This window comes from Cololabis saira, chromosome 14 (assembly GCF_033807715.1).
Source record: "Cololabis saira isolate AMF1-May2022 chromosome 14, fColSai1.1, whole genome shotgun sequence".
NCBI lineage: Eukaryota > Metazoa > Chordata > Actinopteri > Beloniformes > Belonidae > Cololabis > Cololabis saira.
In genome coordinates this window covers 39667617-39689381 of record NC_084600.1, presented here as the reverse complement: position 1 = coordinate 39689381, position 21765 = coordinate 39667617, and the positions used below count along the sequence as shown (strand labels likewise).

At 35.7% G+C, this 21765-nt stretch overlaps 1 protein-coding gene across 1 annotated transcript in view; it reads left to right on the top strand.

Annotated features, from left to right (window-relative positions):
* Window positions 1-19025, top strand: part of wwc1 (WW and C2 domain containing 1) — a 120204-nt gene extending 101179 nt beyond the window's left edge. Inside the window, exons 16-22 of the mRNA XM_061740599.1 lie at window positions 1922-1974; window positions 4620-4809; window positions 6110-6274; window positions 6353-6445; window positions 10197-10427; window positions 10514-10632; window positions 12212-19025. Of these exons, the coding sequence (XP_061596583.1) occupies window positions 1922-1974; window positions 4620-4809; window positions 6110-6274; window positions 6353-6445; window positions 10197-10427; window positions 10514-10632; window positions 12212-12278 (918 nt within the window). The 3' untranslated portion in view covers window positions 12279-19025. The remainder of the gene's footprint in view (window positions 1-1921; window positions 1975-4619; window positions 4810-6109; window positions 6275-6352; window positions 6446-10196; window positions 10428-10513; window positions 10633-12211) is intronic.
* The last annotated feature ends 2740 nt before the right edge of the window (window positions 19026-21765 follow it).

Here is a 21765-nt window from a genome sequence, read left to right as displayed (position 1 = left end):
TCATACTTTCTTTTCTTCCTTCCTTCCTTCCTTCCTTCCTTCCTTCCTTCTTTTCTCCCTTCCTTACTCCCTTTCCTACTTCCTTCTTTCCTTCTTTTCCTCTTTCTTCCTTACTTCCTTATTTCCTTCATACTTTCTTTTCTTCCTTCCTTCCTTCCTTCCTTCCTTCCTTCCTTCCTTCCTTCCTTCCTTCCTTCCTTCCTTCCTTCCTTCCTTCCTTCTTTTCTCCCTTCCTTACTCCCTTTCCTACTTCCTTCTTTCCTTCTTTTCCTCTTTCTTCCTTACTTCCTTATTTCCTTCATACTTTCTTTTCTTCCTTCCTTCCTTCCTTCCTTCCTTCCTTCCTTCCTTCCTTCCTTCCTTCCTTCCTTCCTTCCTTCCTTCCTTCCTTCCTTCCTTCCTTCCTTCCTTCTTTTCTCCTTTCCTTCCTCCCTTGACCCAAAGACAGCACAAAGGTTAAGAAAAGCTTCATTAAAAGTTTAACAGCGGTATGGAGGAGTGATTCCTTGGCCTGGAATAAACACAGCAGCCTAGAGCTCCTATTACGCTGTCAAAATAAAAATACAGTTTAGCGTTGTTGAAACTGAGATGAAGTATTTCCACTTACACACTCACACACCAGCACACACAGCGCCGCCTCAACATCCGTCTTGTAAAACAGCTGCACCGACTCAAGTGGAAACACTTGGTTCTTCCTAGATAGCAGAAATACTTGGGCATAACTGCACTTTGTTCAGCACTTACGGCTCAGGAGAAGGAGCTGAGCTGCTCAGCCCAGGGTTCATTGCAGATATGAATGATATCAAAAACACAGATTTAGGGGTTCCCACGGATGATGCACCAGTTATGTCCTTAAGCCAATTTTATTGCATTTTCTTCTCTCATAGCCCGGAGACTTTTATCCTCCGCAATTGGAAATCTGACAAACCCCCAACAGTCACAGAATGGGTCAAAGATGTGATATCTTTTATACGTTTAGAAAAGCTCAGATACAACATATTCAAATATCGCCAAAAATGTATAAAGGCCTGGTCCCCTTTCTTAGAATTCGTCCTTACGCTGTCTTTCGATGATGTAGCTTAGCATTTATTTTTGTCATGTTTACAGTGTTACTTGGATGTGTGGAAACCCTCAATTGTACAACTAACTAACAAATGTTTGGACTAATGTGTAACCCTTAACCGTCCATGTGTTATTCATCTATTTATTTATTTTATCATCATTATTGTTGTTATTATTACTAAAAATTTTTCCTTGTTTATATATTATGTTTTATTGCTATTATCTTCCTTGTATGTGGGAACCGGGGAGGGTGGGATGTACGGGACTGTCTCAGAAAATTAGAATATTGTGATAAAGTTCTTTATTTTCTGTAATGCAATTAAAAAAACTAAAATGTCATACATTCTGGATTCATTACAAATCAACTGAAATATAGCAAGCCTTTTGTTATTTTAATATTGCTGAATATGGTTTACAGTTTAAGATTAAGATTCCCAGAATATTCGAATTTTTTTAGATAGGATATTTGAGTTTTTTTAAGCTGTAAACCATAATCAGTAATATTAAAATAATAAAAGGCTTGCAATATTTCAGTTGATTTGTAATGAATCCAGAATGTATGACATTTTTGCTTTAGAGAACATACAGGACTCTAACACAATATTAAAATTTTCTGAGACAGTCCTGTATGTGGGGTTGTTTGTCTTTAAAAATATTGAAAAATCTTATAAATACATTTATAAAAAAAAAAAAACAACACAGATTTAACCTGCAGCAAAATGTGACGCCGATAGAAAAGTTGACTTGTTTCACTGCTGCTAGAATACGTCAGATTAAGACCCAACGGTAACACGACGCCCTGCAGACACCGTGGAGAATGTGAGGATGAAATGAAAGTGTTTGGACGTCTCTGTTTCAGACCGGCGTCTGCTGCAGCGACAGAGTTGGAGCTCCTGAGGAAGAAGATGAGTGGTGAGATCCTTCATCCTTCCTTTATTCTTATTTTCTTCCCCTTTTCTTTGACTGCATCACTTTTCCTCTCCTATATTTGCTTTTCTGTAAACATTTCAGAGTTGTGTTTCATGGCCCAGATCTAAGCACCGTTGTATCGTTGGAAGTAATAAATAAACTAATCTATAAATAAAGTGGTTAATAAAGATCAGGAGTGGGGACCTGCGGTCCTGCATGTTTGAGATCAGGGGTCGGCAACCCAAAATGTTGAAAGAGCCATATTGGACCAAAAACACAAAAAACAAATATGTCTGGAGCCGCAAAAAATGAAAAGTCTTGTATAAACCTTAGAATGAAGGCAAATGGCGAAAGGTGAAATGTTGAGAAAAAAGTCAAAATGTTGAGAAAAAAGTCAAAATGTCGAGGAAATAGTCAAAATTTTGAGAACAAAGTGGAAATGTCGAGATTAATGTTGTAGTACAATCTCGAGAAAAAAGTCAAAATGTCGAGAAAAAAGTCGAAATGTCGAGAAAAAAGTCAAAATTTCGAGAAAAAAGTCAAAATGTTGAGGAAAAAAGTCAAAATGTCAAAGAAATAGTAAAAATTTTGAGAAAAAAGTCGAAATGTCGAGAAAAAAGTCCAAATTTCGAGAAAAAAGTCAAAATGTTGAGAAAAAAGTCAAAATGTCAAAGAAATAGTCAAAATTTTGAGAAAAAAGTCAAAATGTCAAGAAAAAAGTCAAAATTTCGAGAAAAAATTCGAAATGTCGAGAAAAAAGTCAAAATTTCGAGAAAAAAGTCAAAATGTCAAAGAAATAGTCAAAATTTTGAGAAAAAAGTGGAAATGTTGAGAAAAAAGTGGAAATGTCGAGATTAAAAAGGAAAGGAAAAAGGAAGAAAAAAAGGAAAAAAAAGGTCACATTTTTGAAAAATCTCCAGGAGCCACTAGGGCGGCGCTAAAGAGCCGCATGCGGCTCTAGAGCCGCGGGTTGCCGACCCCTGTTTTAGATGTTTCCCTGCAGCAAAACACTTGATTCAGATGAATGCTCATCGTCAGCTCTTCATCATGAACAACTCTTAACTGTTATGGATGCAGCCACTTGTATCACGGTGTGATGAAACATCTAAAACAGGAGTTACCCACCCCTGATAGAGAGCATTAATGTGGGACATAAAATTGCAATATTTTGATGAAAATACTGCGATTATCAGAGAAAATGATCTGCTTTCAGGGTGTAGAGTTTTCATCTTGAGCTGGATTAGTTGCTCAGTTTCTTTAGTCAAAAATTCCCTTCATCCAAATCAGAGTTGGTAATTTGCTGAAATAAAAATATGAGGCACGTAATCTGTTATCGAACATATTCAGTCATTCATCCATCCTTTATCTCTACTTGCTTCTTGCTGTTCAGGGTAGCGGGGGTTTGCTAGAGCTGTAAAAGAAAGAAAATCTTAACGGTAGAATACTTGGATCTGTTGAGAATGGCCTCGTCACTAGCGTGACCAAGTCCTCTGCAGCGTCACCTAGTGGTCACCATCACCTGAGAAATAATAAAAACTAGGGTTGTCCCAATCAGGATTTTTTTAGCTCCCGATCCGATCCCGATCACTTGAGTTTGAGTTTCTGCCGATCCCGATTTTTCCCGATCCGATCACTTTTTTTTGCTCCCGATACATTTCTGATACTTTTTCCCGATCAGATACATTTTGGTAATGAATAAAAAAAAAAAAAAAGAGAGGACAAAAACTTAAATTATCCCAAGTTTCAAATTTCAACAAAGCTTATCAGCTCTTGTGCCACAAAATGTAAAAACATGAAATTGTAAACTAAAACAAAAAGTGCAGAATAGTGCAATAACAAAAATAAATAAATTTAACTTCAAAAGAGGTAGTTTAATGACATCCAGTCAAACTCACAAACACAAGAAAATTAAAATACTTTTTGGCTTAACCTTAGTGCAGAATTCTGAATGGCATGAAATGAATAGCAGCAGCTTAATGCAACATGAACATACAGGACTGTCTCAGAAAATTAGAATATTGTGATTTTCTTTAATGCAATTACAAAAACAAAAATGTCATACATTCTGGATTCATTACAAATCAACTGAAATATTGCAAGCCTTTTATTATTTTAATATTGCTGATCATGGCTTACAGCTTAAGAAAACTCAAATATCCTATCTCAAAAAATTTGAATATTCTAGAAATCTTAATCTTAAACTGTAAACCATAATCAGCAATATTAAAATAATAAAAGGCTTGCAATATTTCAGTTGATTTGTAATGAATCCAGAATGTATGACATTTTTGTTTTTTTAATTGCATTACAGAAAATAAAGAACTTTATCACAATATTCCAATTTTCTGAGAGAGTCCTGTATAATAAAAACATTAATAACTAGGTATAACCCGATACTTTTTTGGCCGATACCGATGTTTTGAAAATGCCGTGATCGGGACAACACTAATAAAAACATATCTTAAACATTCTGATTCTTCAACCTCAGAAGAAAATGATGGAATTGGTTAGTCAACAAATCAAAGCTGGTTAGCCTTTGTTTATTCATGTATTTTTCAGACTGCTGAGCGGTTACTGGAGTTTATTCAGGGACATCCCATCATTTATGACATGGATTGTGACTGATTTCCACTGGTTGTCGTTGTCAGGCAGGGCGACCCGCTGGAGACAGACATGTTTGATGAGGAAGAAGGAAACGGCGTGGAGGGGGTCGGGCCTCTGGAGGTGGAGGAGGAGTTTTACCCTGAGAGCAGCCAATGGGAGGCCGAGGAAGAGGAGGATGTGGGGGAGGAGAAGGTGAAGAATCCCCCTCCGACAGCAGCGCCCATCCCGGAGAAGGTAACGTCTGATTACTTTCATTGATTGTGCATGAAGATTAGTGTTTTGAGGGGCATATGTTACTTCTCCCAGCTGTAATTTAGTGTGTTTGTTGAGTATTGATGCTTCTGGGAACTACGAGGAAGTTTCAATGTTGACAAAAGTTATGAAGAGCTGCTCACAGTTCCTGGAGAAAACACAACTATCAGGCTCTTTCACGTTGCTTTATTGAGTTACATCAAACTCAAAGTTTTGGTTATTTGTGATTTAGTTTTTTTAAAGGTTTAAGTTTAACCTTGAGAACATATCTATCCAGATTCCTTCGGCTAAACCACGGGTCGGCAACCCAAAATGTTGAAAGAGCCATATTGGACCAAAAACACACAAAAAAAAACCAAATATGTCTGGAGCTATAACTGGGGGAAGATTTTTTTTTCATTATGCTCTTCAAGAAAAAAGTCGAAATGTTGAGAAAAAAGTTGAAATTTCGAGAAAAAAGTTGAAATTTCGAGAAAAAAGTCAAAATGTCAAGATTAATGTTGAAGTACAATCTCACGAAAAAAGTCGAAATGTCGACAAAAAAATTGAAATGTTGAGAAAAAAGTCGAATGTCGAGAAAAAAGTCAAAATTTTGTGAAAAAAGTCAAAATGTTAAGAAAAAAGTCAAAATGTCGAGAAAAAAAGAGGAAAGGAAAAAGGAAGAAAAAAAGGAAAAAAAAGAAGAAAAAGATTTTTTTTCATTATGCACTTCAAGAAAAAAGTCGAAATGTCGAGAAAAAAGTTGAAATGTCGAGAAAAAAGTCAAAAAATGTCGAGAAAAAAGTCGAAATGTCAAAATTAATGTTGAAGTACAATCTCGAGAAAAAAGTTGAAATGTCGACAAAAAATTGGAAATGTTGAGAAAAAAGTTGAATGTCGTGAAAAAAGTCGAAATGTCGAGAAAAAAGTCGAAATGTCGAGAAAAAAAAGTCAAAATCTCAAGAAAAAAGTCGAAATGTCGAGAAAAAAAAGTCAAAATCTTAAGAAAAAAGTTGAAATGTCGAGAAAGAAGTTGAAATGTTGAGAAAAAAGTCGAAATGTCGAGATTAAAGAGGAAAGGAAAAAGGAAGAAAAAAGAGGGAAAAAAAGGAAGAAAAAAATAGGAAAAAAGTAAAAAAAAGGAGAAAAAAAGGAAAAAAAATGTCAAACATTTTTGAAAAAGCTCCAGGAGCCACTAGGGCGGCGCTAAAGAGCCGCGGGTTGCCGAGCCCTGGGCTAAACCGTACATGACGAACTTAAATAGGCGTCAGTGTCCTGTGGTTGACGTGTGTCCTCCGTTCAGGTGAACAAGGAGACGAGTGTGGCCGGTTTATCCCATCACTGCTCCGTTGTCCGACCTAAGGAGCGGCGGCCGGACGTCCACCAGCAGATCCCCTTCATGAGAGGCAACACCATCATCCGCTCCAAGACCTTCTCCCCCGGCCCGCAGAGCCAGTACATCTGCAGGGTAACTGACACTTCACCACGGCTCCTCCCGCCTCTCGCCCGGCGTCACCACCTCACTCTGACGCTTCCGTCTTCACAGATAAACCGCAGCGACAGCGACAGCTCCACCCTCGCCAAGAAGTCTCCGTTTGTCAGAAATGCTTCCGAGAGGCGCAGCATGCGCATGAAAAAGGTAAAGTAAAACATGTTTGTGTCCAGGCTTTGAGCCGTGACATCAACGTTTATCCAGGATCTATTCTCTTTTTGTAAGAACAGGGCTCAGATTTATATCCACCTATTCATGTTAGAGCCCTAAAACGTGCCAACATTTCTGTTAAATTACAAATTACTAACGGTAACCCTTTCTTTTACAGTACAGTAATAACCAGGTAATACCATGGTAATTACACTGTAATTACCTAGTAGTACCTAGTATTTACAAGGTAATTACATGGTAACTACCGGGTAATTTACCCAGTAAGTACTAGGTAATTATTACGTATCTTCTTGTACCATGTAATTATGTGTATTTACCATGTAATTACATGGTAAATACCTGGTTTTTTAAACTAAACATTACTAGGTAAATACAAAGACATTAGATGGGAACTATGAGGGAAATTACAGGTATTTACTAGTTTAATATTGGTAACTACCAGTCAATTTACCATGTAATTACGGTACTCTGAAATAACATGAATTATTTCTAAGTAAGTACCAGGTAATTACTAAGTATTTTTCTGCAAACTACCAGGAAATTATAACCTATATTTGAGGTAGTTACCAGCTAATTACACTTCAATGACCATGTAGTTACCTTGTATTTACTATACATTTCATGGATAACTACCGGGTATTTACCCATTCATTATTGATTCATGTATTATCAATGGATTGGTGCAGGTACCCCCGAGGGTGTAAATGACTCTATTGACCTTGTAATTAACCTGATAGTTACCATGTTTTACCTGCAAATGGCAAGTACTTACCTTGTAGTTACTTGCCCAGTAATTCTATTTCCTAAGTATTTACCCAATAAGTACAGACATTGTTACCTGGCTTTTACTCAGTAATTAAAGTGAAACTGGACTGTAAAAGAAAGCGTGTGTTGTTTCCATAATATTAACTGGTAATTGTAGATTTTAATTATAAAGATTTGAACAATTGTCTGATAATTACCTCCCCCTTTACCCCGCAATTACCCGGCAATTAGAAAGTTGGACCACACCCCCTCACATATACCTCCTCACACACCACCACCACCACCACCTTGTAACAAATACTCCAGAACAGGTGATCTGTCAAAGACTTTTTTTTTCTTCAAAAGGATAAAGAAAAAAATACAAAGTTCTGTATAAAAACATATTGTACAGTGTAAAACGTATTGCATAGTGTAAAACATAAAACTAGGCACAGTGTTGAAAATATAGGCCCATTCAGTCAATCAATGCAACAAATAAAAAATACAGTGCATTCAATAACGATATAACAACATATTTAGATCTCAAACTGGCATGTCAAGGACCCCAGAATTATCTGCATTTGGCCACAATAAATTAACTTTTCATAAGTTTCAACACAAAAGTTAATCATTTGCTTGCATATATTACCAACTCTGGAGCAGTAATAATGGCATGCTCGGACAGGAACAGGAAGTTAAGCTTCGTCAATAATGGCAGTAACAGAGGAAGAATACTTGACTTCTTCCTCTCGTCTACGTCTCGTTGTTGGCAGTGAAGTCAAACCTGTTTTACTGACGGCAGTAAGCGCCGTCTCTGTTCCCTGAGAGGGAGACGAGGAGCCTGTTTGTATTTCTTTTCAGGTCTGAATCCGCTCAATGACGCCCTGTGAAGTGACTCTTAATATTTAATATCAGCCTGAATGTTTAATGCGGGTCTGGCTTTCTGCCGGCAGACATTTCTTTGGTCTCAGTGTTGCTCCTGGACCCGGACAAGCAGCAGGAAATCAGGTTTTTAGAACAAGAATATCACCTAATGTCCAATAGGTTTCTGTTATTTTCTCGGTGTGCCGTTACACTGGAACACACAACTAGCAGACTTTCGAAAAATATCACGGAGGGGACACAGACGTGCAAATCTCCTGACTTCTAAGCCCTGTTTTTCCAATAATCCAGTAAGTCACAGTGACCAGGTTTTCAGTCCCGTTACATGTGAGTTTTCACATCTCCAGGAGCTTTTGCTTATTTACAGGACTGTCTCAGAAAATTAGAATATTGTGATAAAGTTCTTTATTTTCTGTAATGCAATTAAAAAAACAAAAATGTCATACATTCTGGATTCATTACAAATCAACTGAAATATTGCAAGCCTTTTATTATTTTAATATTGCTGATTATGGTTTACAGTTTAAGATTAAGATTCCCAGAATATTCAAATTTTTTGAGATAGGATATTTGAGTTTTCTTAAGTAATTTAGTAATAACAGTCTATAAGGTAGATTTAAAATTGATCAATAAATATTTCGTATCGAAAAGTCTCGTGCCTAGCATCTTGCGCATCATGCAGATCGGATCGGGTGACCACATTCTCCAACAGCTATTACAGTTATATTAGATTACTATAAAACATATACTACAACATATTACTGGTATATCAGTGTTAGTTTAAAACATTTTTTATTTTGTATAAAACCATAATTGTCATTAGATCTCCACTGTAGTGACTTTTTACATAGTTTTATTCCTATATTTCATTCTTACATTGATGTTTTAGAGGTCATGTATAGTCATGGAAACTTGCTGCCAAGTCATGGGAAAGTCATGGAAATGTTTTGGTTAAAATGTGTATGAACTGGTCTCAGACTAACCGCCGAGGTCTCGGGACAGAGTGGGACTCATGTCCACCTCGGGATCATTCACACACATGGAGAATCAAACTATTGACATGTTAAATCCCGAATTGAAAGTGGTATGTGTGGGTGTTTCCACCTCTTGGTTGAGTTTAGTATCCCTCCAGTGGAGGAAGAGACAGTGGCCGGAAAGAAGAAGGTCTGGGGTCTCTGCTCAGACCTGGTGCCCCTGTGACCCGGGCCAAGAGAACATGAATGTACCGAGGGAAGGATTTTATTTTCCAAGATACAAAAAAATATATACATTTGCCCTGGTTTTCTCACTTTATTTTGAGTCATTTGAATGTTTTTAGTATCAGATTTGTTTTACCAATCAGTGGATTTTTTTTTTGTATAGATATATTTATTGAGGGCAAAAAAATAAGATTTATAATAACAATATACATATAAATATTTTCCCTCCTTTTTTTTACTTTTCTTAATGATAATTAAACAAAAATTAATAAATAATAAAATAAAATAAAATGGAAAAAAAATAAAAATAAATAAGTAAATATAAATAAATGCCACAACACATCCCTCTCCCCTTCCCTCCCTCATATGGTCAATAGATCAATACATCATTCAAACTCATTTAGCTTCTTTTCACATATGTCTATTAATACTGGAGTAAATGAATAATGAAAAGTCCTGCAAAAACACATTCATTAATGCAGTAAATGATTCAGATCATTAGTTAGTCCAATAAAGGCAAAAAATCCAAAAAAGGTCCCCAAATAAGGTCAAAGTCTCTAGGTTTTTTTCTAACGGAATACAGTATTTTTTCTGGAGTACTATATGATCCAAGTTCATTGATCCACTGTTTGGGTGCTGGGGTTTTTTCTAATTTTCAGTTTATTTAAAATACAATTTTTTGCTGCAGTGCCTGCAAGCAGAATGAAGTACTTTTTATGATAAATCATATTTAGCGAACTGATATCTTCCAGTATCCAGCCTTTAGGATCAAGAATATGGGATTTTAAAATGTCAGAGATTGTTTTGACCACGTATTTCCAGAAAGCATCTATAATCGGACAGTTCCAGAGCATATGGTGAAGATTTCCAGTGTTAATTGTCCCTCCCCGTCCTCCCTACAGCCTCTCCTCCAGGCCAAGAGTCTGGACTGCCTGCTCCGGACGTCCCTGGACCTGGAGCTGGACCTGCAGGTGTCCCGGACGCGGCAGGCCCGGCTGCTGCAGGAGCTGCGGGTGCTGCGGGAACTCAAGACGCAGCTGGAGCAGGCGCGGCAGCAGGGCCAGAAGGAGCTGCCCGCCTGGGTGCAAGAGGACGAACGCTTCCGCCTCCTGCTCAGGCAGGCCGAGAAACAGGTACTAGAAAACTACAATCAAACACGTGGGTCCTGGCACAACTTGAACAGCGAGGTTTAATATCCGTTTCTCCTCTTCATCCTTAGACTCATGAGGAGCAGCTGCAGGAGAAGAGAGTGGAGAAGATGATGAGGGACGCAGCCAAATATGTCCACAAGATCAGAGGACAGAGCGGGAAGGAGGTCCCTGAGGTCCAGACCTTCAGGTAGGAGACCGGAGACCTGCAGGTCTCAACAGAGACTGCTGGAAGTTTGCCTTTTTAAAGGCTTATTGTAACTAGCTGCACTGTAGCACCCTATAATGTAATAATTTCCTGAAAATGTAATAAAATTTGCACTTAACTCAATCGAAAATGTAATAAAACCCAATAATGTAATAACATTTTTACCAATAATGTTATACTTTATTACATTATTGGGAATTTATTACATGGTACTCAAAGTCTGCAATTTAACCCAATTGTCATTCTGGTGTTTCAAATCCAGTGTATATAACATTCTTAGATACTTAAAACACAAAATGTAGAACTCTGAACTGAAAGTGAACCTACAGGACTGTCTCAGAAAATTAGAATATTGTGATTTTCTGTAATGCAATTACAAAAACAAAAATGTCTGACATTACTGCTTACAGCTTAAGAAAACTCCAATATCCTTTCTCAAAAAATTTGAATATTCTAGGAATCTTAATCTTAAGCTGTAAGCCATAATCAGCAATATTAAAATAATAAAAGGCTTGCAATATTTCAGTTGTTTTGTAATGAATCCAGAATGTATGACATTTTAGTTTTTTTTAATTGCATTACAGAAAATCACAATATTCTAATTTTCTGAGACAGTCCTTATCAGTTTTGGAAAAAAAAAAAAACACACCTGAAAATGTAATAAATTCCCAATAATGTAATAAGGTATTACATTATCGGTAAAAATTTTATTACAATGTCAGTCAGGATATTTTATTACATTATTGGTGAATTTATTACATTATTGTATTTTCTTACATTTTCGATTGAGTTAAGTGCAAATTTTATTACATTTTCAGGAAATTATTACATTATAGGGTGCTACATGCACACTTTCTGAAAATGTGATGATTATTTATTTGTTTTTGGACAGGGTTGATTGATAAAGTCTTGTTTATTGATGATCTTTTGAGCTGCTTTCAGAGTTTATGGACGGTCTCCAAGTTAAACTAACGTCCTCCTTCCACAACCCCAAATTAGAGAAACATTGTGATTAAATGGAAAATGCAATTAAGAATAAATGCAAGTCAAGCTCCTTTATTGTTATCGCAGTATAAACTATGAAACAGGTGAGTTTGTCAATAGGCAAGTTAGGGAATCATAACACAAAATAAAGTATACAGGACTGTCTCAGAAAATTTTAATATTGTAATTTACTGTAATGCAATTACAAAAACAAAAATGTAATTCTGGATTCATTACAAATCAACTGAAATATTGCAAGCCTTTTATTATTTTAATATTGCTGATCATGGCTTACAGCTTAAGAAAACTCAAATATCCTATCTCAAAAAATTAGAATATTCTGGGAATCTTAAATTGTAAACCATAATCAATGTATGACATTTTTGTTTTTTTAATTGCATTACAGAAAATAAAGAACTTTATCACAATATTCTAATTTTCTGAGACAGTCCTGTATTAGGAAATGAAATTCATTTGTTTAAAAAAGTATTTTATGTCTGTGCGAAAGAAAAAGAGAAATGTTGAACTAATCTTTTAAGAAAAAGACGTATTCTGACTGTTTGTGGTTCAATTTCAGAGAAAAAATGGCGTTCTTCACACGAGCAAAGTCCTGCATTCCCGACCTGCCGGCCGACGACGTGTAGTGAAGGATTTCTTAGCGTTTTCCCTCCCGAAGCTCAACCTGCGCAAGGAAGCGAACGTTCAACGGTGTCATGAAGAATTTGTAAAAAATTAGTAGGAGGAAAAAAAACACGACAAAAAAAACATTGAAAATGGTGAAGAAGCTCAGCATTTCTCATGTGGATAGTCTGTAAATTAGTAGCAACACTGCTGAAGCTCTTTTATTATTGTTCCACTCTCCTCCACTCTGCTGCTTTCTTTCTGTTACTAACCGGCTGTTTATAGACGCTTAGATGTTTAAAATCATTCCAGCAAGAGTCACGCGCTCCCACGCGTGCGATCAAGACTTTTATTGTAAAGTGACATGTACATGGAAAGCACAAGATAAAATCAAACATGGTACAATACTTTAATCCAAGCTGACGTTGAAGCCAAGAGCACCGGGAACATTTTACAAGCAAACGTAGAAGCACAAAAGGTCTTTTTTTCCAGTATAACTTCCCATTTTGACATAATCAAAACATTTCTACATTAGTAGATATGAATCCAGTATTTTTCTTTAAACAGCCTGTTAAAGTCACTGTATTTTGTTGAAGTTTAACAAGAGTTATAAACCTTCAGATTCTAATTCTCCAAAAATTATTTTTATAAAAAGAGTTTACTTTGAAATCTCTCTTTATTAAGAGGAGAGATTTCAAAAGTAAAACTCAAGTTATTTTCCTAGTTGACTCCACAGTTACTACAACTCCCAGGGTGCATTTCCTTTTAAACTCTTGACTTTGTTCAGATGGTTAAAGTTGTGTTTAGGAAGATTAGGAAGACATTTGTGGTTCTCTGTTATCGTTTAAACCAGGGGTGTCAAATGTGCGGCCCGCGGGCCACATACGGCCCGAGAGAGATTTTCATGCGGCCCGTGAGAAGTTTCCAACGCAAAAAAACTAAATGTTAATAAAGGCATAAATAATTGCCATGAATCGCAGCATATCCGATAATATATTTCTTCTACAAATCCATCGTTATTCCACAAATAGAGCAGTTTTTGACATTTTTTTAGTTTTCTAGAATGCATTTGCCGATTTTTATTTCTTTGTAGACGGTCGTTTATTTTTATTAACTGACTACTATTATATATTTTCGCAGGAAAAATATCACTATCAATATCAAAAAGATGATAGAAGATATTTATTCGGAGAATTTCAGTTTTGAATACGAGGATAGTGACAAAGTAAAACAGTTAAAAGAGAAGTGCTGACTTTTTCGGCACACTGACGTAAATATCTGCGCCAATTTTTAAAAATGAATACACTAAATTGTACTGGAAAAATCTATAAATCAGAAAGAAACACTCTCGGATGTAATAAGAAAGATTTTGGTTTTAATTAAGTTTCCCATAAAAAAGCTAAATATAAAAAAAAACATACTTGTTTCTGTTTGTCTTTGTAAAATGATATTAAAAGTATTTACATAATTTCAAGAAAAGATCCTGAAGAAATATATTTTACATAATTAGAGTGTAAACAAAGTGCATATTTCCTTTAAAATTAACTAAACTGATATTGGATTAGATAACAATAGTAAAAAAAAAAAAAAGGATTAGAAAAAAAAATGTTCGCACTGTTTCAGTGTGCAGCCCGAGAGAAAAAGTTGGTCAAATCCGGCCCGCCAAGCAAAGTGAGTTTGACACCCCTGGTTTAAACATTTTGACTTTTATGGCTCCAGTTCAGAGACGTCTCGGCTTTGGAACCAGGTAAAACCGCTCTGTTGTTCTCTGAGTTGTGTGTGACGGAGAAGCTTTCATAAATACCAACCGTGTTTGAGACGGGAGCTCAAAAACTCTTTTAGTTTTTATTCCTTCAGTCTGAGCTCCCCAAGTAACTTGTTAGTTACAACAAATCCTGAAATTGCTGATTATTTTTTTCACCTCTTGAGAACATCAGTCAATTATGGCATTTAGAAATCCCACAAAGCAATAAAAACAACATTTAAATCAAAGTCAAAGCTTTAAATAATCACCAGGTTTGGATGTGGCACATTTTGAGTATTTCTACGTAACAATAACAAAAATTATCCAAACTTTTGATCACAACATGAACCTGTTTTGACCATCAAGCCCAAATACAATAATTACAAATCAGAATCAAAAATTGTGTATTTGCTCCTTTCTCAATCCAGATCCTGCTTACAGGGACATAAATACATAAACTTATGGAACTGGAGATGTTTTTATTTTTACTCAGAACCCTTGGGAACAAAATAAGACATCGAGATAAATTTCAATCTGAAGGATTATAGCTCCAACGGCTTCAACAAAAACTGGATTTAATGTATTTATTGATTTTTTTACAAGGCTGCAGGTTTGCTTGTAAATCTGCAAAGACCTTCAGTTGAAACTCACTGCAAAAAACACTAAAACATCTCGGCGGGGAAATCTGGGGCCGTCGTCGATTTCCATACGTTAGTGGGAAAACAGATCTTTCTTTGACCTAAAATATCCTCGTGATCGTCTGGAACCAGCCACACATTCATGCAGCCAAGCGTAGAAACGGCGCTGACTCTCACTAACACTCAGGTAGATGATCGGATAGTCTGCACTTTAAAAAAAGAAAAGAAAGAAGAAAAAAAAAGAAACTTGATGTGGGTTTTTGGAAAGAAAAGAAAATCCAGAAACCTTTGCCTCACGCTGGAATGATTGATTGTTGAAGCACACAATGATTGTCGAAAACACTCGCAGGAGGTAAAGATGAAATGTATTTTTGATGACTGTGAACTTTTACTGATTGTATAATTGTTCGACTGGAAGTTTAAAAAAAATAGAACGAAACAAGCAGCCAATAGGAAGACAGAAGTCCCACTTTTTATCCTTAAAGGTCCTACTCTTCTCTCTGATTGGCTGGTTTCAGCACTGGTTTTGATGGTTTCATCCCCGCGTTTTCATGCTGTAACTGGATGTTTTGGATGCATATCAGAGTTGCTGTCACATCTGTGAACATCAGCACGAATCTACCAGCAACACTGAGCAAAATCACCTTTTACTTCCCCCAATTTACACATTTAAATGAACTATGAAGTATCTGCATCGCAGCTTTTTATTGTCTTTCAGCTCATTGATTTGTTTCACAACTTTTTCTTTTGGCTCACCTTGACAGGCGTCTGTTTGTCTCTTTACTTGATTATTAATCAAAAAACACTACCAAAAACACGAGAACAACACTATTTATGTTCAACTTAAAATCACCTGGGAGGCATAAATGCTACAAATGCATCATTATGTGAATTCTGTATTGGAGAGCTGAATCAGGGTCATAATGGGGGGAAACAAAAGACAAAAATTTAGGAAACCTAAGTTCAAATGAAAAGTTAAATTTGACCGTCAACTTTGAAAAACAAAACTAAAGTCTAGCCAAAGTTTCATTCACATTTTTCTTTTCCCATTTTCAGATTTCAGATTCCGATCTTTTCCATCAAGATCTATTTTAACTTAAGTTTCTTCAATTTTCAGATTTCTGCTGTTCAGGCTGCCCCCAAGTGTATGGAGGATTTTTTGTGCCAAAATGAAATGAATAAATACATCATTAATTCATTAAAATGGGAATGAAATATATCATTAATGAATTAAATGTGTCATTAATTAATTAAAATTTGAATTAAATATGTCAATAATTAATTATAATACAATTCATTTTAAGTAAAAAAAGATATTTATTATTTCAGCATTTAATTAATTAATGACACATTTAATTAATGATTTCGTGTTGTGTGTGAATCATGAAATGTAAAACTGCATTTAATTAATTAATGACACATTTAATTAATTAATGATATATTTCATTCCCATTTTAATTAATTAATGATGTATTTATTTATCTAATTTTGGCACAAAAAATCCTCCATACAAGTGGCCCAAAAAAAAAAAAGATTTAATGTTCACAGGCGAATGAAACGACACGATTCTTGTTTTCGACAGTGCACGTGTTTATCGTCGTGCTGCTTCGTTACAGTTCTTTGCTGGGACACCCGGCTACACTTCGGTACGTTATGTCACCATGCTGCTGAACTTCCAGATGTTTCCCTTTATTTTACTGCCGGAAACAGCTCTGTTAAAAGTTTTAAGGGGTAGAGTCAGACGGAAATAAAGAGGAATAGGTGCTTTAACGCCACTCTGATCTGGGTCTGTGATGTCACAGTTTCCCACGAAATTTGAACAACTCCCGATTGAGATTTGTCTCAGACTCCCAGGCCAAAAACCAAGAGAGAAGACTTTGAGCTGTAGTCATTTCATGCGACATAATCAGTACTCGAGTTGTAAAAAAAAAAAGTTTTCTGAACTTATCAATATGACTCTGTCCTTCACAGGATAAGTAAAATGGATCACTGCAAAAACTCACAATCTTAACAAGAATATTTGTCTTATTTCTAGTTAAAATGTCTCATTTTGGTAAAAAAAAAATTTCATTACACTTAAAACAAGACTCATCACTGGAAAAAACAACAATTTTCACCTGTTTCAAGTAGATTTTCACTTGAAATAAGTAGAAAAATCTGCCAGTGGGACAATATTCTTTTGTTTGTAATAAGAAGATAAATCTTGTTCCACTGGCAGATTTTCCTACTTATTTCCAATGAAAATTTACTTGAAACAGGTGAAAATTGTCAAATAAGTTATTTTTGTGGTGATGACTCTAAATGTTGAAATAGCGGTAAAACCACATTCATTGATAAAATGACATGCCATCCCCCCTCATCCCCCCTCAACTCGAGTACTGTACATAATATACAAACATACAGTAATGTCTCCATTAATATCCGGTCAGGAGCTACAGGTGGAAATGAGAACGTTGGTGTGAACTCTGCTTCATTCAGGCCAGAACTGTCCATTAAAACTAATGAAAGGATATGGAGCTTCAGCGCTGAGGGAGCTGTTTTCTGTCTGTTTTCTGTCTGTTTTCTGTCTGTTTTCTGTGAAACCAGGGGTTCCTGGGGGGACAGTATTTGAGTTCTGCTGCAGAAAGGGGTCCAGGTTCGGTGCACAGGTGTGCTGCACTGTTCTATGATTGTGAGGGGGAGTAATCCAGTGTTAGGATGAATACTCTGAGTCCAAACGGTGCATCATTCATTGAGACTGGGTTGAATTTTACTGCATCATTTTAGATAAATGTGTTTATGAAGAAGTATTCAAGTGCTTCTCAGCACCGAAATACTTGTTTGATCGTTGTTTTTTTTGCCTTGTCTCTCCATCTCTCTGTTACTTCCAGCTCCTCCCCAACAACTGTCACTAGCAGATAAAAAGCACAAGAAAACAGATTTAGTGCTCGGTCACTAAAAGTTCTTAATCCTTGTAGCACCCTATAATGTAATAATTTCCTGAAAATGTAATAATCTCCTGAAAATTTAATAAAATTTGCACTTAACTCAATCGAAAATGTAATAAAATCCAATAATGTAATAACTTCACCAATAACGTAATAAAATATCCTGACTGATATTGTAATAACATTTTTACCGATAATATAATACCTTGGGATTTTATTTGGGATATATTGGGAATTTATTACATTTTCAGGTGGGTCTTTTTTTTTTTCCAAAACTGATGATGTAATACTTGACAAATAATGTAATATATATGTTCATTTTCAGTCCAGAGTTCTACATTTTGTGTTTTAAGAATCTAAGAATGTTATATATTCTGGATTTGAAACACCAGAATGACTATTGGGTTAAATTGCAGACTTTGAGTACCATGTAATAAATTCCCAATAATGTAATAAGGTATTACATTATTGGTAAAAATGTTATTACAATATCCGTCAGGATGTTTTATTACATTATTGGTGAAGTTATTACATTATTGGGTTTTATTACATTTTCGATTGAGTTAAGTGCAAATTTTATTACATTTTCAGGAGATTATTACATTATAGGAGCTACAATCCTGCCATTCCCAAACACAGAACATGCTGATCATTTTCATTGATCGGACTGTTGGGATTGTTATTGATCGGGTTCAGGATTTCTTCCTCCAGCGTGAGAGCAGCCCACAGAACTGAGGAGTTTTCTCTGCGACGTGGAAAAAAGAAATTTGCTCCAGTCGCATCAGACGGCATGCTTTTGGAAAGCAACCTTTCTTTTCCTTTTTTTGTCCTTTTTTTGTCTCTTAATTGTAAAACTCAACCACCGTCTAATGAGTGAGATGCAGCGAGAGACTTGTTCTGTGAATGTGGCGAGTTTTTAATTTCCTCTGTAGGGCAGATAGATGAAAGAAATAGAAAATAGCAGCGGATTAACCTCAAAATCAAAGAAGAGTCACTTACACAAAAACCTAGATGAAAGAAAGTAGGATGTTTTTCCTGAGAAATCAGTCAGAAAAAGAAAAAAGTGATTTTGTCATGTAGTTTGTGACTTGATTTGTGTTTTGTTTCCACCCCTACCAAGCTAAGTGCATTTTTTATTTCCACTTATTTTATTTTCTCCTAATGAATCCGTTGGTATTACATCTGCTGGTGAACCTGGTGATGTGTCTGTGGTTGGCTAAGAGAAACGCAGCATGTATTTATTGCACTTTTGTGATTTGGGTGTGCTTCTCCCTCCCTGACCCCCCCATCTTTTTCTTTTGTTGAAAGTCCTGAAAAGCTGTGAATTTTATTCTCTGACACTGAACTGTCAACAAGAGTTGTAAATATTTCACCAGCACAAAAAAAAAAGCAAACAAAACAAAAACAAACAGTATGTTTTGTAGTTTCACAACAAATAAAGAAAAATTCTTCTCTTCTACTTCTGTTTAATGTGTTTTTGTGTGTTTTATTTGGGCTGATGAACCTCCACAGATATTTTTTTTAATAGTAAATTTAGTACAGGGGTCGGCAACCCAAAATGTTGAAAGAGCCATATTGGACCAAAAACACAAAAAACAAATATGTCTGGAGCCGCAAAAAATGAAAAGTCTTGTATAAGCCTTGGAATGAAGGCAACACATGCTGCATGTTTCTATATTAGTTATAACTTGGGGAAGATGTTTTTTTCATTATGCACTTCGAGAAAAAAGTCTAAATGTTGAGAAAAAAGTCTAAATGTTGAGGAAATTTCAAGACAAAAGTTGAAATGTTGAGAAAAAAGTCAAAATGTCGAGAAAAAAGTCGAAATGTCGAGCAAAAAGTTTATATTACGAGAAAAAAGTCAAAATGTCAAGATTAATGTTGAAGTACAATCTTGAGAAAAAAGTCAAAATGTCGAGAAAAAAGTCAAAATTTCGAGAAAAAAGTCGAAATGACTAGATTAATGTTGAAGTATAATCTTGAGAAAAAAGTCGAAATGTTGAAAAAAAGTCGAAATGTTGAGAAAAAAGTCAAAATTTCGAGAAAAAAGTCGAAATGACTAGATTAATGTTGAAGTATAATCTTGAGAAAAAAGTCGAAATGTTGAAAAAAAGTCGAAATGTCGAGAAAAAAGTCAAAATTTCGAGAAAAAAGTCGAAATGTCAAGAAAAAAGTCAAAATTTCGAGAAAAAAAGTCGAAATGTCGAGATTTAAAAAGGAAAGGAAAAAGGGAGAAAAAAGAGAAAAAAAAGGAAAAAGAGAAGAAAAAAGAAATAAAAAGAGAAAAAAAGAAAAAAAGGAAAAAGGAAGAAAAAAAAAGAGAAAAAAGGTCAAACATTTTTGAAAAAGCTCCAGGAGCCACTAGGGCGGCGCTAAAGAGCCGCATGCGGCTCTGGAGCCGCGGGTTGCCGACCCCAGTGAAAAGCATCAAAGATCCATGTAGAATCATTAGTGTGGGCCGGATGTGACCCACATCACCAGGTTTCTTTGGCCAATGTTTCCGCTTGACCGGGTAATAATGACTCATTACTTTCTAAATTCATCCACACGTCCACCAGACATGAACTGAATTAGTATTCTGTGGACCTTCCGGCCGTGCTTGGCCCACGTTACGGACGGTTTAAGACATCTGGGTCACATCTGACCCATATAACACATGCCATTATGCACGATTTTCCCCATTTTAAAACTTTTGGATTGAATCTGGGCCAAGCAAGTCATAGTTCCACAGATACACAGACACACATATGGAGTTAATTGAGCTGTCGTTGGCATTTGTACTGTAGTTCTGGCACTGCTGCTGTGTGTGTGGCTCACAAATAGGACCAAACTTAACATTGGATATATACTTAATGTCATAAGCCAGCTTTGACACTGCTTATGGTAGTGGTTGTTATGGTTACACCTGCGCAGCAGAGGATTCCTGCAGCAGCTGAAGAAGTTCAACCTGCCAAAGAAACTGATGGTGCAGTTCTAGACCATCATTGATCCATCCTCACCTCATCCATCACCATCTGGTTGCTGCTGTAAAGAACAGGAGAAGGCTGCAGTTTTATTTTATATCTCATATTTAACTATTTGTTCTTCTGTATTGCACCAAATCACCACAACAAATTCCTTGTGTGTGTTAAAAAACTACTTGGAAATAAACTTCTTTCTGATTGTGATTCTGATGTTTGCCATGTTCAGGCTTTGCATTTGCTAATACAGTATATGTCAACCTAAAACAGACCTGCAGGAATGGGTCTAGTCTGATCTGTACCAGTAATCTATAAAAAAAAATAACTACTGCTTACTATATACTATATATGCATTTTATGAATATTGCCATCCCCTTTTCAAACAGTGTTTGTTTTTATTTTGTTATAGTGTCTGTTGTTGGTATTGTTGTTTGTTCTGTTCAATGGTGTCCTGTAACTTTCTGTTCTTGTTTTGTAGTACGAGAGTTGTGGTTTTGTTGGTTTGAAATAAATGATTGATTGATTTATTGATTGATAAATGCATGATCATATGGTAGCAATGGCAAAACAATTTAACAGAAATCAACCAGTACTCGAGTTGTAAAAAAGAATCAGGGGGGATGGTGGATTTTATCATATGGGGACAGATAATTTGTGCTGATTACAAATAATATAATATATTACAAATAATAGCACTGACTGAAACACCTGCAGAAATACTGCAGGAATGACATAGCAGCAGTTAAATGCAGCCTTCTGTAAGCTTTAAATATCCACTGGGCTTACATCAAATACATCAAAACACAACAATAAAAAACACTTTTCTGAACTTATCAATATGACTCTGTCCTTCACAGGATAAGTAAAATGGATCACTGCAAAAACTCAAAATAAGAATATTTGTCCTATTTCTAGTTAAAATGTCTCATTTTAGTAAAAAGTAGTAGAAAGTAGTACTTAAAACTTATTACACTTAAAACAAGACTCATCACTGGAAAAAACAACAATTTTCACCTGTTTCAAGTAGATTTTCACTTTTTTTGATAGATTTAGATTTTTTTGCTTGTAATAAGAAAATAAATCTTGTCCCGCTGGCAGATTTTTCTACTTATTTCAAGTGAAAATTTACTTGAAACAGGTGAAAATTGTCAAATAAGTTATTTTTCTGGTGATGACTCTAAATGTTGAAATAGCAGTAAAACCACATTCATTGATGAAATGACATAAGGGATGGAAAGGGG